Here is a 26145-nt window from a genome sequence, read left to right as displayed (position 1 = left end):
AAGCCATTTAACCTTTCTATACAGGATTTTGGAAGCATTCCAGAGTGTGGTCTATTTTCTTTGAAAATGAGGAAAGACAGTCCAGCACTTTTCAGATCACGCTGGTCAACCTTGATAACTCGCAGGCGATATGCACATCTCATATGTATTGGGGAAGGCTTGAGTATGCAGAGTCTAAGCTTTAACCATAACTGGGAAGTCCAATAGTCAGTGTTTACCCATTCAAGTCAACTAAATGTTTCCAGATTAGTAGGTATGCCCAACCAACTAGAATAGCATAGTCTTGCAGTCTGACTCATTAGGTCAGCATTCCCATCCTGGTAAATATTGCCGTAAAAGTTCATCATTCCTCACTCCAGAACACTACCATTTTTTAATCAAACTTCCCATCACCAAAATGGTCTCTAGCAGTTGAAGTTCCCAACACGTTCCACTAGTTAGATAACATTTAAAAAAACTCTAGTCACCAAAACATAATGCAAGTCTCAGAATTTGACCGGGAATACGCATTTATTACTTTAGACCAGAGTTACACCATTGTATTTTTTCTACAACACCTCGCAGGAGGACTTGTTAGGACATACCAATCCTGCACTTGTAGGGTTCCTTGAGACCCAAAATTCAGATCTGCTTTAGACCTAAAAGCCTCAAGGTGGAATTTACTGGTGGCTACATGTTTATACTATGTGTTCCTTGTTCTATCTGGATGAAAGCCCCCCCCCCCCCCCCCCCATTACCAGTGCCCTGCATTATCTAGTTTCCAGATGACTGGGAAGGGGTTGGATAGGTTTTATTATAAAAATATGGTCTAGGAAAAGAAGATTAGTATGGAATTGATCTAAAAAACCAAAAACAAAAAAACACAAAAACCAAAACATGCAGATTATGCCCCAAGGGCAAAGCCCAACACATTTTCCCAGATTCATTCACAACCTATGGCCTCCAGGGGTTTCACAGCTGTTTGGACAAGCAACATTTCCCAGGGCAGATCAGGAGCCAAATGTAATATAAATTATTCTTAAATAACCAAGTGATTTCCATAATTTGTGTGGCTTCAAGAATAGACCAAGACATTGACATGATTCAATTTTTATTGATAACTAATAATAATTCTTAAGATTGTGGTCTCAAACGCCCGTCCCGTATAATTTACAGCTGTGAATTCCCATAAACCTGCCACACAATGGACACCCAGACAGGAGAAGGCTTCATATAAGAAAGGTTTTAAGAGGGAGAGGTACTGTTTATTTAACACAAGCAAGCCGCTTACCTAGCCCGTGACCTCCGATTGACACTGAGGTGAAAGGGCAAAGAGCAAGGAAAGTTCAAGTGAGACAAGGTGACAATGTGAGGGTAAAATAAAGTGCATTACAAAAATCTGAGAAGATCAAATACATCACATAACATGTTATGCCATAAACCGTGTGCAGCGTTGGGGAGGGGGGGTGTACGTCAAAAAGCAAGTGAGAAGAGCAAACAGTTGGGTCCCACGACACTGAAGACATTCCACACTCAGCCCTACTCTGATCATTCGGTATCTAGACATTAAGAACTGTCCCGGAGCCAAACCAGGGAGACATTTGGGGCAGGATTGTTGCCTCTGTACCTGCTACATGCATATTCGCACTTGGCTTGGAGAGGGCTAGCCTCATCCAAAATACAACAGGGCCTTCCAAAAAACATGAATGCTGCATAGGGAATGGTTCTTCATTTATACTGCATGATTAGAGAAGGGACACCTAAACTTCTTTGGTAGCCTGAGCCAGAATTAAACATTAAATCCCTGAATAGAAAAAAATAAGTCTCCACATTAAGCGATCTTGCCCTGAATTATATATTTTAATAAACAGAAGTGTAGCAAAATGCACCAACTTCTTACTGGTTTATAATGCATTCAGAACCAGAACAGACAAGACATTTCCTTCCTCATATGAAAGTTAGACTGCATCCTTCCCAGCTTAGATTCCTATGCATAAAAACCACTTCCATTTTACACTGGTCTTGGAGAGTGGAATACCTTACATGGTCAAGCAACTCAAGAATGGCTTACCTGTTACAGTACACTTGCTAGCATCTCCTGTGGGCACAGCACGGATACGATAAGGTGAATAAGGTATCTCATCACCTCCGTACTTTATAAGTATAGTGTAACGCCCTGTCATATCTGGTACATACGACACCGTATAGGTGCCATCTTGGTTGTCCCTGATAGTGGCCTTCTTGGGTTTGCCTTCGGGATCCTATATGGAGATAGAGATTTAGTCTGGATAAAAACCACCATTGATTCATGTACCTGCTATACAAACAGGACACTTACAGTAATCTGTACTGCAAGGAGGCCTTCTCCAGCATCCTTTGCATCAATTGTGAACTCAACAGGCAGGCTGGCAGGAACTCCAGTGGTATTCAAACCTGGCCCACTAGCTTTCACCTTGCTGGCATCATGAGTTGGCAGCACTTTTACCTTAAAGGGACTGCAGGTAAGAGAATATGTAAAGATGCAATATTCCTAAATAATCTTTAGGCCTATATGTACTCAGAACCAATGCCAATTTTGATAAGAACTAAGCCACCCGAAATATTATGGTTTAATTGGGATAATGCGCTTTATGGTCAGTCTTCTTACCTACGTGGTATCTCTTCATCACCATACAAAACACCAATGTTGTAGGGACCCTCACGACTGGGCACATAACTTACAGTCTGGACCCCATCACCATTGTCCACAATTTCAACTGGTTCAACAATACCTGCCATGAAAGATACAAGGGAGAAAGGGTTAAGGGGGTAGACCCACACCACACCAAGCCAGCCAATAATCCTAGCTGCAATACTACCCATATGAAAAAGGTTGGCAAGATGTGTTCATATCACATTCATTAAGCCATGTTGTAATTGCCATTAGGTTAAACCAGTTACAAGTGACTATCCCGTTCGACTTCTTGGCAGTAACACGGATATTAAAACTTGTACCCCAAAAAGTAACTAGAATCCGTACTAAATCATTGAAATTCTGATGACTGCTCACCCTTTGGTCCTTGAACTTTGACCTGGAGAGGTGCAACACCAGCCTTGCTTGTATCGACACTGAAGGACTGTGGAACATTGGCCCTCACCAGTCCAGGGGTCAATCCTGGGCCAGAGCACTTCACCTTCGAGCTGTCAACTACATCGCTAACAGGAACCTTGAATGGGCTTCCTGTAAAAGGGAAAGATATAAAAGATCATTCTTTAGGGGACACTGGGCAACATTCTTCACACTTTTGTACAAGGAATGTTTCTTGATCATCTCAGTGCAAAAAGAAAAGCTTAGCTTTGGCCTTATTGGCTTTCTCAAGGAAAATTGTATCAAATTAACATACTCTAGTTCTAAAAACCTCAAATCATTAAAACAAATATCCCTACTAAACAAACAGATATTCCTCACTCACCTGGAACTTGGTGTCCTCCATATGTGACGTTTAGGCTGTAAGTACCAGGCTCATAAGGAATATATTCAACTGAGCAGCTACCATCCTTGTTGTCTGTACAGGACATCTTTGCCTCAGACGGCCCCTCAACAGCCAACCCAAGCCCTCCAGTCCCAGCCCCCCTAGGAGAGAACAGATAAAACCTCTGGTTAGAAGAAAAACCTCCAATGTAACTGCTCCGGCCTATGCCTTACATGACAATCTTACATAACCTAAAGAAAGATTGTGTTCTTTGGAACTTTCTTTGTAAAAATATTTTGTGAACAAGACTTTAGTGGAGTGTCACCTGGTTTCTACAGTGAATTTGTTGGGCTTGTTGGTGGTTCCACTTTGGATTCCAGGACCATGAACTCTGACACGACTTGGATCACAGCCCTCAGTCACAGGAACTCTAAAGGGACTATTGGGTGCAGGGCTTCCATCGTAGGACACATCAACGGTGTGGACCCCTACAAAAAAAAAAAAAAAAAAAAAAAGTGCCATGAGTGAAGACAAATATAGAACATGGAACTTGCTATACCAATAAACAGCAACACAAACCATCTGAACCACCAACACTTGCAATACTTCTACAAAGGGCAATACAAAGACAAAAGGACATCACAAGTATCTTAAAAGCCATTTACCAAAACAAGACACTAACCTTCCTCATATGGAGTGTATTCTACTTTATAGGTACCATCCCCATTGTCCTGAACAAAGGCATCTGTGATGTTGCCAGAGGGATTAGATACCCTGGTCTTAAGAAGCGGGCCTCCGGTTTTGGACAAGGCACGAGCATCCACATTGAATTCTGTAGTGGCTTCTCTGAACACACCTGGTGAAAATATATAATATATATTATATATATATATATATAGTTAGTTTTATTTGTACTTCAGATTATAGTATCCCCCTACTGTTTTGGACTCAGTTTAGGCAGAACCTACCTTTTCCTTCAATTCCGGGTCCATAGACCTTGACACCTGAAGTATCAACTGCAGGTTTAACCTGCAGCTTACTTGGGAAGTTGGGAACCATCTGCCCACCATACTTAATGGTTATTGTATAGATCCCTGGGTAGAGTGGGATGTAGGTGATCGTATATGTCCCATCTCCATTGTCCTGGATATGCACTTCTGCCTGCATGCCGGTGTCTGATATGATTTCAATTGTCAGCTCAGCACTGCCAGCATTGGAGCAGTCAACATTAAATGTGCCTGCTTCACCAACCTGGCCATGTTCCAAGCCTGGGCCAGAACAGGTCACCTTTGAGGGGTCAAAGCAAGGTTCAATCTTAGCCTTGAAGGGAGAGCCAGGGATGTGTGTGTCAGCAAACAGGATATTTATATTGTAGTCTCCAGGTTCTGTGGGTAGGTAGGACACGGAGCAGGTGCCATCTCCATTGTCCAGACATTCAATCTTAGCTTCGCATGGTCCTTCCACAGTCAAGCCAAGGCCTCCGGGTCCAGCACCCTTAGTGTCAATGGTGAATGGAGCAGAAGCTCCAACAGCGCCTCCTTTCAAACCAGGCCCAAAAGCCTTGACCTGTAGGACAGAAGACAGATCTTTAATGTGAATGCACAAGAACATTAACAGCGACATAAAAAAACTTCAGTATAAGGGTACTGTAAGTTGAACCAAAAAGCCATTTTTTGTTTAGCATCAATATGTACACAGATTTCCATGGGTGCAGATACATACCTTTGACGGGTTGGTAGGTGGTACACCTTCCACAGGGAATGGGCTGCCTGGTACAGGGACGCCATCATACGTCACCTCTACTTCATATGGGCCTTCTTCTCGAGGGATGAATTTGACAGAGCTATTATCCAGACTAAGCCCAGGCTCCACTTTGCAAGGAACAGACTTGTTGGATGGTCCAGTGATCTTACAAGCCACTTTGCCCTGACCCCCGGCACCTTTGGATTTCACAGTGAACTCCTGATCCTTTCCAACCTCCACTTCTGCATGTAAAGAATATAAAAGTCAGCAATTGTGCACAAAAAAAAAAAAAAAAAAAAAAAAAAAAAAAAAAAAAAAGTGCAGAATTGTGAAAAACAAAAACTAAAGAAAAAAAATAAATAAATAACTAAATGTACATACTGTCTCCGAGTCCAGAAACCTGGATTTTGCCAAGGTCCAGAGTTGGAGCAATATTGACTGGAAATGGACTTTTTGGAATATGGTCTCCACCATAGGTCACGTTCACACCCAGATTACCCTGAAATACAGAAAATGTCAAGCTATAAAATACAAGACAGTCTAAACAAAGCCAATGATGAATAATTTGGAGAAATATGTTGGGATAAACAACACTCCTTTTATACCAGGAGAGGTCGATCGGCAATTACCAGTATGATTGGGTTACCTGCTGCACTGGCGTGTACTTGACAGTGTAAGAGTTGTCATGGTTGTCAATGACGTCAAAGTCTTTGACAGCATCCCCTTTAGCAGGACCAGTAAACTGCACGTCCAATTTAGCTTTTCCAGCAGCCTTCGTGTTGACAGTGAAGTGCGTGGGCTTTCCAATCTCCACCCCTGAAGAAGAGAGCCATTAAAACCATTGCAACTACTTGAGTATTCAAAACAGGACTGAAGTTCATTCAGACTAGAGCTTGCATAAGCATTGTACTTTCTGCTTTAATATGATTTGCTTCAAACGATGAACGTACCGCTTCTGTTTAGCCCTGGGCCATCAGCCTTCACCTTGCTAGCATCATGTGATGGGTCAACTTTGATGCGGATGGGACTCATTGGAGTGGCCTAAAGGAGAGTGCAACAAACTTCAATTAAAAATTGAAGACAAAAAGCAAACCACCTAGCTGTGAAAAGAACCTGTAGGGATAACAACTGTACAGCCATGGTGTAGTGTAAGGAATCTACAGTCATGTCTTCCAATACACACAAAAATGTATATGGCTTGTTCTAAAATATTAGGATAGATAGATGAGAGAGCGATAGATAGATAGATATATCTATCTCATTTCATACAAAATATATATAATTTCACCTGGTCAGCAAACAGAACCATGATAGTGTAGCTTCCGGCTCCTGGAGGAGTGTATTTCACTGTAAACGTGTCATTATCATTGCGAATTATGTCAAAGTCAATATCAGCTTCAGCTGCACCCACAACACCAGGGGCACACTTTATGCCAATGCTCACATCACCTACAATTAACAAGAAAGTAGTTTAGCCAACAGTTGGTAAGATCAGGGTGTAGGGTATAGCCAGCTTCTTTAGGGGGAAATTAGAACTTGACTCGCCTTGTCCAGCTTCAGTACAATCCACTGTGAAGTAGGTGGGTTCGTGTGCTTTCAAGCCAGTCTTTGCCACACCAGGTCCATATACCTTCACCTTGTTGGGGTGGCTTCCAGCACCAATGTTCATCTGAAGTAGTCAAGACACAACACTGCTTATCAGCAGTTTCAGGCAAGTACCCATTGAATTTAATTGGAGGGATATACACAATGCTCATGTACCCTACAATCTGTTTTGAAGTGGGCAGATAGTCTATATTTACTTGTGCTTTCAGCAACATAAGTAGGACTGTCAGAACCCGACCATACTGGAGACAATAGCCCTGTAGATCGTGTGATAAGCTGCTATGATTACCATAACAGGGCTACACAGGTCTATTGTAAGCAAGCTACCAAGCATACAATGATGAACATGCTATTTAAGATTTTTTTTTTCTAAATTTGGTTGACACTACCAGACATGGTTTTATGACATACCTCATGCCTTACAAGAGTCAATATGGCTGATCACTGCAACGGTTTCGTTTAATGGAGAATTACATATGACATGGTCCATCAGCCTTACCCTGAAGGGACTGTTTGGAATGTTCACTCCTCCCCATGACACAATAGCAGTGTGTTTTACGGGCTTCTTTGGCTGGTAAGTGCAGCTGTAGGTTCCATTGCCATTATCCTTGGTGGTCACATCTACTGGATTTCCCTCTGCGTCCTGGAAACAAAGTATGGTGTAAGATGTGCTGGGAATTTCAAAGGCCTGAAATAAATGCAATTTGGTCTGACACCCCCTCCACACACCTGTACAGACACTTTGAGTGGAGCCTTGCCTCCAAGCTTGGCATCAACCGTGAACTCAGCTGGTTTGTTAATGGCGAGGCCAGTTTTCTCCAACCCAGGCCCATAAGCCTTAACCTGCAACCAAGAAGAGTTTATATTGAGACACTGGTAATGAAGTACTTTGAGACGTACCAAGTCTTACACAGTCTTTCCACAACATTACTGCGCTTCCTTATACCACAATAGCTGCCGGGGTCATGGAAGCTCTATCATGCATTCATCTTCTAGGGGCAGTCTTCATTTACCTTCTCGGGGAAGAAGTCTTTGGGAGCAGCCTTTATTTCAGCCATGAAGGGGCTTAGTTTAATGTCCTCATTGTTGCAGAGAACATGCACAGCATACTCTCCAGCTTCTAGTGGCCAGTAGCGAACATCGCAGGACCCGTCCCCTTTGTCGTCACATTCAATCTTAGCCTGAGAAGGACCTTCCACAGAGAAACCTGCACATGAAGCAGATCATTCCATTAATGAAAGGATTCGCTGATTCACTTAATGCTAAAGTATCTTATACATTTGCCAGAGCTTCTAGGTTCTTTTTTTCTGTTGTAATATAGACAGACACTCACCCAGAGTACCCACATCATCGCCAATAGCTTCTACTACAAAGTCAGCCGATTTTCCCACAACACCTCCTTCTAGACCAGGTCCCCATGCCCTCACCTTCTGCGGCCCGCATTCAGAGCCAACCTTCACCTCAAAAGGACTGAAAGTAATAGTAGTATTAAATTATCGGAATTTGGGGACAAGACATATTCATTAGATACCAAGTGTTAAGCACACCTTCTAGGGATGTTCTGTCCACCCCATGTGATCGTAACCGTGTAGTTTCCAGGAGTTGCTGGATAGTATTCAAACCAGTAGACACCATCCCCAAGGTCTTTTTGCTTGACACGTTCTTCAGTACCCTCTGTAAAGACAAAGTATATCTGCATTTGTACTTGGCCAGGTTTTAGCTATACAAAATTAAGCAGGAAACGTGCATATTCTTAGAATATATATAAGATCCGAGTCCTTTAGATGCGAATGTACTTTTTACAATTAAAGCCTTGTATTAAGACAGGGACACTAAAACGTTCCAGCCATGCCTTGGTTTAATAGTAGAATGTATTAAACTAGAGCAGTAAATTGGCGAAAAACAGAGCCTCCCATTAACGTTTCAGTAAAGTAGTTAGCAGTGGACCCCCCCCCCATCTAAGACCTGAACGGCTACAAGAGGCAATCATTTCACACGCCGATAGCCACATGGGACAATAGCAACCTAGCAAGGCATGTTTATTGGTAATGGGACCGACAAATAAAACAAGCTCATTTATGGTACAGGACTTTTTCGTAACCTACGAGTGGTTAATGAAAGCAGACACCGAGTTAGGGGACCCTAGGGCCTCCTTTAAATATGCTACAGCTTGCATCCCAAGAAGATCACACAACAATTTGTGTTTGAACTTGCAAAATAAGCCAGTAGATGGTATATTATAATATAATATATATATAATATATCTATATATCTATATCTTACTTGGTCCCTTGACCACGACTTTCAGTTCTCCACTTCCTGCTCCTTTGGTATAGACCTTGAAGTCTGCGGTTTCCTTCACACGTACCCCCTTTGGCTGCAAGCCACGACCCACTGCATGGCATGCAGTTGGGTTGCAAGCTACAAAAAACAAAATAGGCACCGTCAGTTTTTTTGCTACCAATCTAGGACTTAAATAGCGCAGATTGCCAAGACCCATGCTTTAGAGAATAATTTGTTACCCTACAACCCTATTTTAAAGCGGCAGTTTGCCAGGAACATATCCAAACATGCATGTTAGCAAAAAAACAATTTCCTGTATGAGTAAGAAGAGTGCATCAAAACTACTCAAGGTTTGTACTCGTCAAGGCATTTTTGTCCCTAGGTTGAAAGAAAAAGAAAAATCCAAACACATTGCATGCACATGTACCGTAATGCCCTCCAAGTCGGTTTCCCCCCAGATAGCGGGAGAGGAGAGAAGTCCAGCGAGTTGAACACCTTCCATAGGCAGAGGCATGAGAAGGAGAGAGAAAAAGTAGCAGCAACAGGAGAAAAGGAAATGAAAGAATCCTTTAAAGCAGGAGAAGATTTAGGAAAGGAAAACCATTTGGAAAACACAAAAACTGTATTCTTAACAGACTGAAGTGGGCATCTACGGGAGGACTCTTTGCCAGATAGGTACTTAAAGGGTTAAGCTGCAATTACCCCCTCCTCACAATTTCACTGCCAGATGCTATATGTCACGCTGGCACGATATTATAGTTATATCCCTACTATAAAGGCTGTGCAGGAGGTAAGAGGTTCGGAGGTCAGGGATGGGCTCACATACTGTGGACAACCCAAGGGGATTTGGACCAGGAAAAATATACCTTCTCTGTGTGCCTCACCTTGCCCGATCGTGACAGTGTAAGGGCTCTTGGGGATTGGCACCCCTCCGAATGTTATATAGATGGTGTACACTCCTTCCATAGTGGGTCTATACGTGCAGCGATAAGTGCTGCTGCCTTTATCCTCCAACTGAACATCAGACGTATCTTTCTTGCCATTAGGATCCTGCACAATCACTTCTATCTCACCAACCCCGGCACCTGAGAAGGACAAACAAATATATATATACACACACACACACACATATACATATATATACACACACACACACGGGGAAGGTATAAATACAGACTCCCATTTTACTGCCTGCAAATTATGTATAAACTTCATACATTAGTTCAGTGAAGCCACACTTTTACAGAACGGAAGGAGAATCTTTGTAGATTACAAGATATTGGACACATTACTAGACCAGTAAAAGCCTGCAGACCATGAACTGAACAAACAGAAGAATAAAAAAAACCTGACACTACTGGCCAAATCCTTATCACCCATCAAAATAGACAATGATTATCAGAAATTTGGCCACCGATAAGTCCAGTTTCTTTGTGGTGAACAGCGGTGTACAAGAAGGCTGCAGCTGCTCCATTATGAGAAGAAATGGGTCCACAAAGATAAGACACAAATGATAGATGGGGCTTTCCCTTCATTGTCCTCACCTGCAGTGAAGATCTCAAAGTAGGTGGTTTTATTTGCAATGTTGCCGCTGGGCTCCAGGCCAGGGCCCTGGGCTGTCACTTTACTGGCATCCCCATGAGATTTGTCCACATTCACCTCAAATGGACTCTTTGCAATGTGCTGGCCTGCAAACAGGACTGTCACCTGTAACACAAAGCAAGAATAGGGAGTCTTACATAAAGATCTTATATTAAAAATAAAGACACAAGTCAATATAACAAGATATTAAGCTGTATGTAAACTGTACAACGGAAAGGGAGGAAAAATATGCAAGGAAGGTGAGAAACTAACCTTGTGCATCCCAGTCACTTTGGGGATGTAGTAGACAGAGAATGTCCTGTTCTTGTCATTGTTGGCGGTAACTTTGGCCTGGATAGAAGACGAAAGGTAAAAAAATAAGACTATTAAATCACAGGTCGAGGCACAAGCCAGGAGCTACCAGACAACAATCATTCTGGTGGTTCACAAGGTATGAAAGCCCCCCTTTACCTCTTCTCTGTGCCCTGCTGGATCTTCCACATATACAAGAACTTCTCCCATCCCAGCACTGATGGTCTCCACAGTAAACTCAGCACGCTTCTTCACCATGTTGCCAGTTGGTTCAATACCTAAGGGCAAAGAGGAACAAAAGTTCAGCTGGCTTCGACATACAACAGCTGGTGTTCATTCAGACTTCAGGTAAGTTGGACTCACCTGGGCCATAAGCTCTGGCCTTCTTGGGATTCAGTTTGGGCCTTAGAGGAGCACCAGGTTTCAGCTTGGCTTTCGGGAACTGAGACAGGTAGGTCATGACAGAGTGCTCATCTACATTGGGATCAACAATCTCCTCTGGGGTAATCACCTGTGGGGAGGAAAGGTTCACCGAGTTATAAATGAACAGCCCAACGCATTAACCTGTCTGAATGATCTATTGGGTTGCACGCACCATTCGTGTGTGGAGGAAAGAACTAAAAGTAAAAGGTTTCTGAAGGTTTTGCCGCAAAACCCTGCCCTGTGCACCACACTGAGGTAGCACATATGGCTGCATGTAGTTTCCGTACAGCGATAAAGCAAGTTCTGCACAGTCAACACAGCTTTCCCTTAACCTTATTTCAACTGTAGCAGAAAGCAAGTCGACAAGACACTTATGTGTAGCTAACCAGTTACACAAATAGGTAAAAAACTGTATTCCGTGTCATTTAACATCAATCATGCACACAAGACAAAGTAACGATCTAGTCAGAATACCTACCTGAGGTATTCCCAGCCAGTCATCAGCCTGTTGCATGGCTTCACGTGCGTTGTCCACAGGTTTGCTGGCATCCCAGGAGTCCCAGTCTGGGCAGAGACCTGAAAGAAAACCCAACACAAACCAGAGTCAAAGACTAGCTACACACCGAGCTAACTAGATAAATATGGGCCTGGTGTATGTCAAGATGGCACTACCCCTTAACATTAAAAGTAAAGCCATTGCGTAGAGTCCTCACAAGGAAGGCTCCAACACCAATAAAGGTAAGCATGATGAACCAATAGAAGCATTATTGACGTATCAATGTAACAAAGGCTGGGGCACATAAAATGTTAGAGGGGCATTCAGAAGGCCCTTCCAAGTTGTAAATGGTCAATCTGTGTATAAAGGGATCATGTTAGCACTATAAACAATTCCAGAGATTTCTGTTAAAGCATTGTGTAGAATGTGTGAACAAGTGAAGCCCTGCCATTGATCACTCTGCTTATATCCAATATCAAGGGTTCCATTAGCTAATCTAAGTCAGTCTGGGTTTAGCCGGGATACCTCAGACCCAGGAGGTCCTTACCAGGAGCACAGCTGTCCACCAGGGCACCCAGAGCACGGCCACTTTGCCAGTCCCTGCTGAAGTTGGTGACAGGCAACTGAGGCAGCTTGTTTTGGATCCATCCCAGTAGCCTCTGTTTTGGAGTCTGCTTCTTAGTCTCCTCATCCTCTTCTTCATCCCACATGGGCATGGAGATAGAATAGTGCAGAATAAGGGTCCAGATAAGACCCAGGATGAGTTTGAGGTTTCCATCAACAATGGCCTTGCTGTCTGCAAGACAAAACAATTTGTGATTATCTTTTTGCAAAACATCAAGGACAGGCTTGGTCAAGAACTCCATAGAAATATTTGCATGCTTGTTATGGCCCATTACAGACTTTAAACTTGTTTACAAAAAACTTAGTGAAAACATTACAATTTAATTATTTCACCAATTAATATGGGCCACAACTAAGAAACAATCCTTCAAAAAGAAATAGGTAAGACAGTCTATTATTCATGGTTATGGATCTCAGCAATCTAAATATGCAGCACAAATTGGGCCCCTCTTGGAGGAGTTTACCAGGATCATCATGTCTAAAAACAAGCTGATGACCCCCCGCCACAGACCCAAACTGCAGGACTGAACATGGCGGCCACCTTTAGGCATGAAAACAAAGACTACTGCATGAACACCATCTAATTACAGAGCAATGACTACCTGCATTCCGAGATGAGACTCTGGGTTACTAGAATTGAGTACTGGTTTGTGTTTTTAGCTGGCTATTCTGTTTCTAGTCCAGCGTAGTAAAAAGGAAGGAGAATTGTCAGACCGCCAGCTACTGTCGCAGAAAAATGCAGGTTCAGCATGAGAATTATACAGCCCGTCTCCTCAAGGCTATACACAGAGCTTAGTGTTTAGTCTGCCTAAAACATAAAAAATTCCAAAATCAAGTCGTGCGTTAACACACTGTATGCCGTACAAATGTCAGGGACTGGAGTTTGACCCGGGAATATTTCAGTGTGAAAGCCAGTTTATTGAGCTTGTTGGAAATAAAATTGTTAATCCACGTGGTCTCCTGGCATGAGGTCTTCAGACCCAATCCAGCAGTCTCTTGGGATAGCAGTTTTTTTTTTTTTCTTTTAACGAAGGCAAAGTAGTGACTAAAGGGGGTATAGGAGGAAAATGTTACTCCTTATTAGACTACTGGTGGAGGTGGTAAAGGCAAACCTTAAAGGAATTCAAAAAGCCATGTTGTGAATGTCTACAAGAACTACAAGGAGTCAAAAATAAAAACTTCTCATCCTTGTATTTGCTGCCAGAAAGGGATGTGCCCGTCTCAGCCACAGCCTTAATGCCAACAAATACTGGCGCCACAAGTGTTACAGAAATATATCCAGACTATCTCCTTGGTCTCTAAACACAAGGTATAGCTTCATCCAACAATCCCAGCTGCAGAAATGGACATTCATGAGAAGACAGTGATCTTTAACAGTTCTAAAGGTCCGATCCAAGATTTGGTCAAACCACAGAAAGTAGTGTGGGCTTTTATGAGAAAGAGTGCTGGATTTAACCAGTGGATTACCAGAGGCATGGATAACGGGAGACACTTCCATTGTCGGTTGTGCGCGCAACAACTTTGATCACACAACGCAAACGTCTTAAGTGCTAGAGTAACATTTCACACAGTTTTGATTTTGTGGAAAAGTTAAAGACCAATCAGCTATAGGTCTAGAACATTTAGCTTTTGCTGGGATTACCATATTCTACAAACCATTAAATGACACATTATACAATTGCATGTATCATTTGTCTAAAAGGGGTTCCCATTGAATGGTCTGTCCTGGTCTATTAGTGTGACAGGGATGAAGGGGACAGGGCAAAGATCTTCCTGGGGTGGAAGCTCAACATCTCTTTGGCCTTGGTTTAAGTATGAAACTAAGTAGGTTTCAGAGTTTAAGGCCAGATGCAGCTCAGACGAGCGTTACACAATTGCTTTAAAATTCATTGCTGAAGGACTGATGTTGAGCCATACATCCATAAACAAATTTGCAGAACATTTCATTCCACATCACACATACAGAATTCCAGCCGGCCCCCTCTTCCGGAGAGTCCACAAGTGTTCATGTAGGGTCAATGGAGCTCCAAGACAGAAGACGCAGACAAGATTTCTAAACAGTGAGTCAACTGGTTTGAGAATATAGACTTTTGCCGTATATGGACTGTGCGTCGAAAGATTCAGCCTAATATTTATTCCCCTTATAAGCTCATGCCAAGCCTGCCTGCCTGCCTGCCTGCCACCCCAGTATCATCTTGGTTCCAATACCTTCTAGAACGGAAGCTGCAGAAATCAATAGGGTGTCCAATGCATAATATTGAACACAATGTCACAATCAATTCAGACATCAGGACATTGAGGAAATAGGTGCTATAAAGACTAGGGCCAAGCAGTACTCTGGAAGTCAAAATATCTTAAATGGCGCAGCAATCACTTTTCATTTTCTCTACAATGATCCTTGATAACTCTCCCATTTAAAATTACCGGTCTATCATGCGTACAGCTTAATATTTACCAGCATGCAAGTTATTCTTCACACGCTGAAACCGAACAGAGGAACAAGGTTGGTTTAAGAGAAATTAGCATAATTGCTTCCACGGCCATCTGGAAGTATATTAAGAACAGGTGATCCCAAGTATTAGGAATTCAGTTTGGGAGCTGAAGAATGTATTAGAGTTTTGTGTAAGGGAAGCAGGTACCAGGAACGCCCATCAGCTTTGGCCAAAATACCGGACACTGGTAATACCCACAGTCTTGGGTAACCAGGCGCCCAAGAGCTGGGGGACTAAAAAAAAAAAAAAAAAGCTTTTCTGGACACTTTAGCTGTATTTAGGACACGTGCAAAAGCATAGATCTCAGTGTCTCAGTCCTATGGCAACACAGAGACATCATTCTAGTGCTTTAAAGTCTTGATCTATATGTCTGCTTGCAGTTTATTACACTACAGAGGTCCTCTTACACTCTACACTCACTTTAAGTAAGCATTGCATTAAGGAGTCAGAAGTAAGCTGTTGTAATCACAATTTTAAGAGGGTAACTTTCTTAGCATTTTACTAAGTAACACAAGGTTCACGTATTCTAAAAATAAAGTTGTTTCAGCATTACAAGTGTTAATGCTGCCAAAAAGCTATGAGTACAGAAGTTTGGAAGACTGAGTCAGAGGTACACCCCCCCCCCCCCCACACACACACACACACACACACAAAGATCTCCACCCCTTGTTAAGGCCCTTCCATGGCTGGGGAGGTTTCTCCACTAATCGCTGAACTTTCCAACATTTTTTGGCCTTATATGGCAAACACAAGCAAGAAGCTGCCTGCCAGGAATCTGCCCCTCCTCCTCCTGCAGGGTTTGGGGGAAGGAGATGGGGGGGGGCTGTAATTCAGCATTGGTCCCAGCCACATTTCCTTACAGAACATGGGCCTGAAATACTATGCTTCCAATTGTTGGAAACTAAAATCTGTTCTGAATCAGATCTGCTTGCTTTTCTTTCCCAGAGTCTGGATGCACCCATGCAAGAGCAGAACACGCCTGTATATAACCCCCACCCCCACCATTTTTAACACTACAGCCCCATAGCTGCCAAATAACCAAGCAGTGCCAGTCTAGGAGGACAATGCCAGAAATGGGAGTTGGTGATGTGTCCAATTACCATTTCAATTTATAAGCCACCAACATAATCCGATTCACAGAACAGTGGATGCAACCCAAAACATCTTGACACGATTCCTATGGTTAAATACATCGCTCAGTTCAAGCAGACGTCCGACAGCCTCGGAAAAACGCAGGATATCCGCCACGTCTCAACGGGCCAAGCCAGTATCTGACACTTCAGTTTCACGATAACGCTTTTCTTAAACCAGACCGAAGGGTCAAGACGCGATAGGTCAGATAATCCAGAAAGACTTTCCTTTAAGAAAAAGATTAAGACCTTCCAAGTATCTTCTCCTTAAAACTGCATGGCCAGGGTAAACTAAATATCCCTAGCGGCTGTCACATTATTTTAGAGAGACATTTAGCCTAAGAAAGCAATACAAGCCACAGATAAGATACTTAAAACATGTTTGATAGGAAGCTTTGTGTGGCACTGGCAATAACTGTTGGATCATAAAAACCATCCCCATTCTTAGGAGACAGACCCCTGAATTTCCCTCTTAACCCTAGTAGAAGTATTATTAAACACTCATCTACAGACACCAGACGGCTTGTTTTTCCCTCAGAAATCTCATGGTGTTTTGACAACCACAAAGGATTCTGGGTAGGCGCATGCAAATAAGGTTAACAATTATCACCTTTGCCTCTATATCTACTATATACATGGATCCCTTGAAAGTAATTGCCCGCTGTACAAGACAGCCTATAGACAGGTTTCCATCACCTTTTACCCACCGTAACTTATTTAATGGTACCTCTTAACCCTGAAATACTTACAGCTTCAAAAGGAATCTGGTATAACTATGACTTAAATATAAAAGTACTTATGTGTTTATAAGAAGCGGTAAACAAATTAGGTTGGCATCTTAGACCAAATCGGCTATAAAAAGCTACTTTCAAAATGCTTAACATTCCATTTATATATGTTAGAAGATTTCAGTTTTCTTTAAATGCAGTAAGCTTACATATGCAATATTTAAATTCTAAGACCACATTAGAAGATTATAAATCTCTTAACAAAAGAATTGAAAATTACTGCGTACTTTAAAATGTATCTGAAAATGGTTACTTAATGGGCAACTGTTGCCATCACTGTTTTTTGTATTAAAGTTTTGTTACTGAAACTACTTATACATTGTGTAGCGAAATATCACCGTCATTGTATTGGAAACATTTAATTTCAATACCTCATGAAAGCAGACATCAGTGGCAGGGCCAGTATCATCTAGTCAATTAAGAAAATTAAACATATCAAACTATTTACATTTTTAACCCCCGATTTACATGCAAGGTAGATATATATATATATATATATATATTATACATATATTGTTCACATTAATCTGTACACGGTTTTAGTGTGTTCCATTCTGTGTATTAGCAAACATCATGGGGTTTGGCAAGGCCTGGATTTAGGATTCCTCCATCTTCAGGTACATAACTACATTCATCAAGCAAACATCAGGGCCTCTTGTTTAATATGCATGAGGTGGGGAGCTACTTTGGTTGCTATGGAAACAAGACACCCTTCAACGTTTGCACCAGAATCACTAAATCACTCAGACTCTTGAATGGATATTCTTGGAAACCTTTATGGGCTTCCACTCCCATCATAGAATCCATCCATTACATGTAAGTATGGCTAGCTTGGCAAGGAAATAAAACATCCTAGGGCCACTCCAGGCTAGAAGGGCCACAGTCACCATGACCAGGATTTGCTGCTCTGGAAAGGTTCTTACAGTTCAAATAAAATAATTTACTAGGTTGCACAGTTTACAAAATATTCTAAATTACAATAAAATAAACGAAAAACACAACTCTCATCTAGATGGGAAACGTCTCAAGCTACACCCCGTGCCAGTCACAGGAAAGGTGTATTCAGCTCCAAGTCACTACAGAGGGGTAAAGCGACAAACATCAGCCGGAATACAGTAGCTGTGGGGCAGGAGAGGAAGCGGGGCAGGAAATCGTTCTGTACCCTCGGGACTTTTCTTCATCGCATACCTCTGTTATGGTAACCTTTTTGTCCAAGGACATTGTGGCATCCTAAACCCACCCTTTCCTGTCCAGGAATTCACTAAGATCGGTTAAAAGCCTCTTGTTTGGGCAGATCACTCATTCAATCCATGGTCGGCACCATTTTTCATGCAGGTACCAACAGCCAACTTTCTTCTGTAGTCGAGTCAGACATTCACGGCTTGCGTTGGGTTACAAGTGCAATCCGATGCCTTCTAGAGTTCATTTATTAATCTGGCAGAGCTGCATGTATCAGGCAAGCACAAGCACTTCATGGAGGGAGGTTGAACGCTTGATGCAGACCCCATACATCCGCCTTTGCCCTTATTATGCCACCCAAGAGCCCCTGTTTAGGGAAGGTCCCACCGCTGCCCAACTCACAAGCCACTGAAGATGGGTTCAAATTAAGTCAGAAAGTCCTCCTACACAGCAGAAAGATGAATTCTATAACTCGGTATTTAAGTCAAACCCAACCTGCAGGGGGTACCATGCCAGATGAGCCATACTGCCATTCGTGGTCATGCCAGGTGGGAATGGGACACATTCTATCCTGCCCTAGTCTGTATTACCATGGAGAAACCCATAGCGGTTCCCCGGATCTCCGTGTCTGTATCCATTACGTGTAAACGCACCTACAACCCATTATTCAGGAGATAGACGCGAAGCCATGAATCCCATGTCCGTGGAGTTTTTCCACCCCCTGGAAGCAGCAGAGTTTCAGCCCCACACTTTCTACGGTTGCCGCTGACATTTTCCAAGGCAAACAGAGCCAGGTTTAGATCACACTACGGGGAGGGCGGATAAAAGATTCACACAAAGGTTTCCATTCAGAACAAACCAACGTATAACCCTCAAGGCTTAAACAAGTTTGGCGCATCTGCAGAATGGAGCCCGAGTAAAAGTATCATCTGAGTGCAAGTTCTCAGCAGAGGTGGCAAACAGCTTCGTCAGTTCTCACGCTACTCCCATAAATCTGAGCCTACTTATATTCTCCTATCCACTCTGCATTTGCCAAGGAGCTTCCGTCTGCCAGATGTTCTGCAAATGCATACAGCAGACAAGCTTACTAAATATATGCCATACCTGCCAATTGACCCATGCTTCCAAGAGCAGTCCCTAGTTTTGGCTCTGAGCCCAACGTCTTTGTAGCTAGTTTTAACCCCCTAGAGCCGTTTTTCCGCTTCTAACCAAAAGAAAAGCCGCATTATCCACCACTACTGTGCGATTAAATATTTAATGTGATGTTGCACCAAAACATACATTGCTAAAGGCTTGTTTTGAGATGTTTATATACAGTAACATGGACACCCAGAGAGATGCTGAAAAACTACTATCCAGGGCAATCAGACGGTTAAGTCTGTGTTTAAAACCCCTTAAAACACCTCTTTAAGCCTACGCAGATGTTGAACAGCTATAGAGAAGAGAGGCGGCTTTTGGAAGCCACCATATTCCTCCTGCACGCCCAACCGAAATGCCACCGACCCCAAACCCCTGCCACTCACCCACCACCAGATCTCACAAAACTAGGTAAACCCATCTGTTACACGCAGCAGCGTTCCGGGATTTACCCCACCAGCAAATTCTGAGAAACACGCAGGGCTTAGACCGTTCAAGTTCTCACAACGCTCTCATGCCATTCCTTATCGAGTAGTTTCAGGTTACACATAATTGTGGTACGGATTTAAAATGTAAATGTTGATTGCCTGTGGGCTTGATGGCGAGATGAAATATTTCCACTACACATCATGCAGGGCTAGACCTATATATAGAGGTCCAGGGTGGCCCCCATATAATGCATACACTAAAGAATATTAAAGTAATCAGCATACCTGAGATAGAAGCTGCAGCCTGGCAGTTGCTTACAGAGGCAAGAAAGTGCTCCCATTTAAATTAATTGTACCGAGTCTGAACCCCACCACGGCATTCTCCAGCACTGGAGCTGAATGGAGGAAAGTGGTGGTGCGTTTGGCTGAACAGATATTCAGCACAGAAAATAATCGATGGGGCAGACACCAACGAAATTTAAAGAGATCAGGCAGTTATGATATGCATTAAAGAGCATATGATGGCTGGAGCATCCCTTCGATAGGCAAGATAACGATTGGGAGGAATAATAATGCAGATCATAAAAGAGGACTTTAAGCTTAATTCTGCATAGACTACACATGGTGTGTTTTAATAGATTCACATTACTTGTTTAATTTGTGGGCAGCTTTTTGTACATTCATTTAGTGTATAGAACATAAGAGTTGGGAAATGTAGGCTTAAAAGGAAACTGCTTGTTGCACCCAGGGGAGTAATAAGCCCATAGGAACCTACCCTCCTGCTTCCGCCAAGGCTCAATGAAAATCATAGCCCACCACCCCCTGTTTGTGCATCATGGTGGTGTGCACAGTGCTGTACAGCAAGTAGGTTACCAAATACAGGCAAAGGGAGGGAGTATCCTAAACAAAGACTTGTTTTCATTTTCCAGCAAGAGAAAAAAAAAAAGGGGAAAAAAGCCGCTGCACCAGCCACACCCTGCAGAGATCCCGCGTGCCAAGAGGCTTCGGAGCATCCAGGGAAGTTCCACAAAACAAACGCTCCAAGTTTGTCAACTAAGTAGAATTAGAACATTAAGCAAAAGATTCAATTGTTTTATATAGCGCCATCATATGCCGCAGCGCAGACATTAATCCGGATGTGTCAGCGTTGAATTGCAGCAAATCGGATTGCAGATTGTGCCGCAAGAGTTCATTAAAATCTGGTTACTTTTTAAAAGCAAAATTCTTAGTTGGCTTAAGTGCCAGGCCTTTTTAACACAGACTAGATCTGTGGCATAAGGTGGCAAAACCAGCATTTATTTCATTTTCCTGCCCAAAGGCTGTGGCAGCGGTAACCACGTGTTGGCATAATCATGCGGATCATGAGAAGGGCCCGTTAATAATCTACCCTATGTGGGGGCAGCCATCCCGACAGATCCTCTTTAAGGTAGACTGCAGCATCAGTTGTGAATTCCCCCCCCCCTCCCATTTACACCCCGTTGGGCAAACACCCCAGATCCAAAGCAGCTGAAGATTCCACAGCCAGGTCCTCATAGCTTAGACACGTGCCTAGCGATTCCGAGACATCCAGATCAGGACTGGCGCTGTGCGCCCCTATCCTAGAGGTCTTGCACGCCATACCAAGTAGTATGGTAGTTCATTTTAATAGAGACGCCTATCCAAGATCTGTGGCCCCCGCAATAGAAGTTTGATAAACCCGGCAGGAAACCCGGCGGCTGAGAAGCGAGGATTAAGCATGTAGCCCAACACTGGATATTGCGTTACAATCTCTTAATGCCAGCCGATTGCTAATTCTAGAGATCAATACGAAGGATTACGCCAAGAATCTAATTAAAAGCCATTTGCGAGACGGGAATATAAATAGCCTTTTTGTTTTGCAGACGGGTTCGTGGCAGAGTACGAGACAACCTTGTTTGATTAGACCGTCTGTGGGTCCAGCACAGATTGGGAAAGGACGCCAGAAGCTGCAGTTGCCATGACATTGGGATAAAAACTACCCACTCAGCAGATTACGAGGCAGCTGCTGTACTTGAATCGCTGCCAAGAGGCTCTGGTGTGTACAAAAACCCAGCCTGGCACAAGAGCACAGCCACGCGGGGCAGAACCCCCGTCCGAGGGTCCAAACTTTCTCCACTACTCCATACAAATAACCCGGGTAATTGTCTTCTACGACCTTCCACGAAGCGTGAAAACACCAGCTTCAGATTTTGGTCTGGAACATCGGTAATTCTAAGCGTGTGTCCGATCTGCTAACACGTCTACAGGGTATCTTCTAGCTGTGTGGGGGGGGGGGGGGCACTGGCTTCAGGAGATCAGAAACACTACATGCGATAGCTGCCCGGTCACATACATGTCTACGTATGATCACCATCGCAGGGCCACAGCAAGGCAGCGTGGGAAGATAGGATATAGTCAGGATACCCATGGAAGGAACAGAATACCCCCCGGGACGCCTCTACTAATTGGGGGAAACGGACAAACATACATGATGACGCTTAGCACCACCGGTTCATATTAACCCATTCAGGCCATTTAAGTTATGGAATGCCCTGCCTGCCACTCTTAGAGACTGTTCATTGGAGCATCTCATGGTACAGAACGTCTGTATGGCCGTCTACCTGTGCCAGCGATAAGAGCCGCTGGCAAAAGCGGTGGCATCAGATACACCTACAGATATAACCGGTTATAACGGAACCCCAGCATATCGTGACGTAAAATGTACCCACTGCCATCGCCGGGTTAAGGATTAAGGGTTAATCAAAGCCCGACACTAGGGGTGGAATGCATGCTACCCCACGCGGTATTCACCGCTGTCCTCGTTTGTCCCGACTAGCACAACGTTCTGGAAACAAGAGGAGAATAATGCCGAACAATTCACGTACAGGCAAGGGGTTAATAAGTTGGAGCGGCCCAGCGTACAGCGTATGCCCGCTCTGCCACAGCACATGGGGGCATGAAACCCATTAGGTTCCCCATTAGGCACAGAATGACAGGGCTTGTTTGGTGCCAGGAAGGCATTAGCCGGTACGTCGGGCACAGAGCGCTGTTAAGAGCTTTCGAGCAGCTGGGGGCTGGAAGAATTGGCAGAGTCTCGTCCGACACAAAAGGATTTTAATTCCAGCAGAAAGTAGGTCGGCATTCCAAGAAAACAGACTTCCTGACTGGGCAGGATGTGACCTCAATTATACGTTTCAGGAGAGAGCTGAAGCCCTAACACTGAGGGACGTCTGATTGTACCCCCTTAACTACCAGGCATCTGCCATAACATTAAAAAGGCAAAGAGGCCATTATAAGTTCCATTTAACCTATGAATGGATTTAACTCTGCGCAGGGATTTGACTGTATGGAGTTAACAAGACCCTGGAACGTCACACATGAAAGCTGTATGCTGCTTTGTAACAAATGACATCATCGAACCGATAAGAGAACGCTTGCATAATAAAGCGCGCCAGTTTAACACTATGGATTAATGCGCAATAATTACTACAAGCAATTAAGGAGTTAATTGCTTGTAGTACTACTTTGAGAAGTGGGTAGGACGCACAGTTTGGGAGACCAACGGGTGCGGTTCTACCACCCATTGACAACAACAAAAACACCCCCCCCCTTCCCTCTTTCTAAAAGTGAGTAATATCCAATAACCAAAATTACAGCGCAGGAGAAAGCTGCAGCTGCACAATGAATAAAAGATCAACTGGAGACTTCTGTGCCGAGAGGGAGAGAAAAAGTGTTAAGCTGGGTTTAAGCAACGCAAAAACTAAACAAAAAAAAACCCCACAACTTTTAAAGTTAGCTAACACAAAAATTCTGCAGCGCAATAAAAAAATAAATAAAAAAAAAATAGAAAGTATTCTGCTCGCTCAGCTGCAATGCTGCATCAGTTGTCATGATGATGTAGTGCAATCACCATAGCAACCAATAAAAAGGAATATTCCTGCTGATTTCCCCCTAACCCCCACGCACACTAAGCAATATCGAGGAGCACTGCTCTTAAATCTAGTCAATTGAAAGGGTTAATGAGCCTGAAGCAGGTCAGATTCTTAGGCTAATAAGGCTCATTCTGTCTTTCCCTTAATTTACAGCATTAACCCTTTAATCTAACAAGAGATTGAAAGATGTTGCCTAGCAACTACAAAATAAAAAGACAGACAGACATTGATGATCTACAGACATACGGACGCTTGTTTAGTCCCGACGTGCTCCGACACATTAGATCATGTAAAGGGAATATATACAGTGTTAACGGGCATTGAATGGGAAACGCAAGACACTCTCCTGCTGCTTGTCTCATCTTGTTTTAAAGCCCCCCAACCCACCCACCCAGTCTTAATGGCCCCTAATTGATCTCGCCTTTATCACAGGGTAAATGTCACCCCTGAATGAGTAGAGGTCGGCGGGCGCGGAAGTGCTTAGGATACTTGGAGGCCCAATCCAGAAGAGCATGATTCATCCATGAGCAGGGGCTCAGCCGCATGGAATTTGGGGTAGGGTCTAAGTGTTAGGGCATTTCCTGGAGGCAAATATTTTCAGTGATATTTTGTAACTCGTACCACTCCCAAGCTGGAAATGTATCGCCCAGAGCAACAGTTTCATTCATCTTAAGACTGGAAAATGACAGCTCTGAGCCCAATAAAACAATCATGATTGGCGGCAGTTAACCCCATGCGTTGCTTTTACTGTCATCTGATGGAATGTCAGTCACTGGCTGTGCAAGGGTTAAACCCCAGCATCTTTATCAGGGTCTAGGGGGGCTTCAGGAAGAAAAACACACAGTGCCCTTTAAATGCTGGTTTTTAACTGTTCAGAGGAAATTCCACAGTGACTGCATTCCACAGGCCTGCTGGGAACAGAGGGCGAGACCTCTCAGCCACCCTGACCGGGACCATTAACATGAAGAAAAAGCCCATCACTCCCAGCACTAAGGCAGCCACAAGAACCAGAGCCCAGGGGGGGGGGGGCACACCTTCATCTCTGAATGATCCACAGATCCAGCATCACTCAGCAAGCAGGGAGCATGGGGATCAAGAGATCTACTGGGATTATGGAGGGACTGGGATAGGAGGTACCCAACTGGGCTCATTCAATGAAAGGGTTAAAAAATTAATGTATATAAAAAAAAGTTGATTGTTTATGTCTAGAAATTAAGAAACGCCAATCTATGAAAGGGTTAATGAGCCCGGTTCATTACACTAGACAGGCGATAAAAAGGGATCCAGGTAATAAAGCGATCAGCGGCACCACAGGCAGTGGCGCTGTACACCGAGGGGACCCCCAGCGCATGCACCCCCGTCTCACCTATGGACACCAGCTTGATGTTCTCCCGGTCCAGGAACTCCAGGGCCACGGACACGTTCTCCAGCTGCATCTGCCGGAAGGTGGGTCTCTGGTTGTACTTGCGGTACATCTTCTTCTGGCTCAGCACCTCCAGCAGCGCGATGAGCCGCAGCCCGTCGCTCAGGTCCGCCTGCAGGTTGGCGATCCGCTTGTTGACGCATTTCAGGTGCTCGTTACACCAGCGGGTGAACGTGTTCTGCTGGATCTTCTTCCACGGCGCGTCCTCCGCCAGGTCCTTCTCTGTGGCCGGCATGTCTGCTGGGTCTGCCCCGGGCACTGCTCCGGCTGCCGCGGCTCCGCTCTGGGTGAGCCTCGGGTGGGCGCTGCTCATTTTATGGCTCGGGCTGAGAGGAGGGTCCGCGAGAAGTCAGGAGGCTGGGCTGGCCTTAAAGACACAGAGAACACTGAGACGGGCACGGACCCCACTGCATGAAACATGTACTACATCATACTACATACTAGTTATATGTATTATATATACTACATGCAATACTATACATCATACTACATACTTATATGTATTATATATACTACATATAATACTACACATCATACTACATACTTATATGTATTATATATACTACATATAATACTACACATCATACTACATATCATACTACATACTTATATGTATTATATATACTGCATATAATACTATGCATCATACTACATACCTATATGTATTATATATACTACATATAATACTACACATCATACTACATGCAATACCATACATCATACTACATACTAGTTATATGTAGTATATATACTACATATAATACTATACATCATACTGCATGTAATACTATGCATCATACTACATGCTGATTATATGTATTACACTATACATCATACTACATGTCATACTAGATACTTATATGTATTATATATACTACATATAATACTATATATCATACTACATACCTATATGTATTATATATACTACATATAATACTACACATCATACTACATGCAATACTATACATCATGCTATTTATATGTATTATATATACTACATATAATACTACACAGCATACTACATACTTATATGTATTATATATTCTACATATAATACTATATATCATACTATCTGCAATACTATACATCATACTGCATACTGTATTTTATATACTACATATAATAATGTGCTAAACATCAT

The 26145-nt window shown here is 43.3% G+C and overlaps 1 protein-coding gene across 5 annotated transcripts in view; it reads right to left on the bottom strand.

Moving 5' to 3' along the window:
* Positions 1-25317, bottom strand: part of LOC149284903 (filamin-A-like) — a 35787-nt gene extending 10470 nt beyond the window's left edge. For 3 of the 5 annotated variants that reach the window (XM_089496114.1, XM_089496115.1, XM_089496116.1), the window contains exons 1-29: positions 24948-25317; positions 12422-12670; positions 11857-11954; positions 11319-11466; positions 11115-11233; positions 10917-10994; positions 10607-10769; positions 9947-10147; positions 9063-9200; positions 8327-8453; positions 8113-8249; positions 7793-7986; positions 7509-7622; positions 7279-7422; positions 6720-6843; positions 6463-6623; positions 6125-6215; positions 5821-5990; positions 5556-5673; positions 5154-5416; positions 4400-4997; positions 4114-4287; positions 3757-3919; positions 3432-3592; positions 3029-3199; positions 2627-2750; positions 2318-2474; positions 2051-2240; positions 1271-1294 (exon numbers count right to left, since the gene is read on the bottom strand). In XM_089496114.1, the coding sequence (XP_089352240.1) occupies positions 1271-1294; positions 2051-2240; positions 2318-2474; positions 2627-2750; positions 3029-3199; positions 3432-3592; positions 3757-3919; positions 4114-4287; positions 4400-4997; positions 5154-5416; positions 5556-5673; positions 5821-5990; positions 6125-6215; positions 6463-6623; positions 6720-6843; positions 7279-7422; positions 7509-7622; positions 7793-7986; positions 8113-8249; positions 8327-8453; positions 9063-9200; positions 9947-10147; positions 10607-10769; positions 10917-10994; positions 11115-11233; positions 11319-11466; positions 11857-11954; positions 12422-12670; positions 24948-25317 (4969 nt within the window). The remainder of the gene's footprint in view (positions 1-1270; positions 1295-2050; positions 2241-2317; positions 2475-2626; positions 2751-3028; positions 3200-3431; positions 3593-3756; positions 3920-4113; positions 4288-4399; positions 4998-5153; positions 5417-5555; positions 5674-5820; positions 5991-6124; positions 6216-6462; positions 6624-6719; positions 6844-7278; positions 7423-7508; positions 7623-7792; positions 7987-8112; positions 8250-8326; positions 8454-9062; positions 9201-9946; positions 10148-10606; positions 10770-10916; positions 10995-11114; positions 11234-11318; positions 11467-11856; positions 11955-12421; positions 12671-24947) is intronic. The other 2 variants (XM_089496117.1, XM_089496118.1) reach the window with 1 other exon arrangement.
* Between the last annotated feature and the right edge of the window lie 828 nt (positions 25318-26145).

The sequence above is a fragment of the Sceloporus occidentalis genome, unplaced genomic scaffold, assembly GCF_023333645.1.
Source record: "Sceloporus occidentalis isolate IW3139 unplaced genomic scaffold, rSceOcc1.0.p SCAF_87, whole genome shotgun sequence".
In the NCBI taxonomy this organism is placed as follows: domain Eukaryota; kingdom Metazoa; phylum Chordata; class Lepidosauria; order Squamata; family Phrynosomatidae; genus Sceloporus; species Sceloporus occidentalis.
This window is presented reverse-complemented; position numbering and strand designations above follow the sequence as displayed.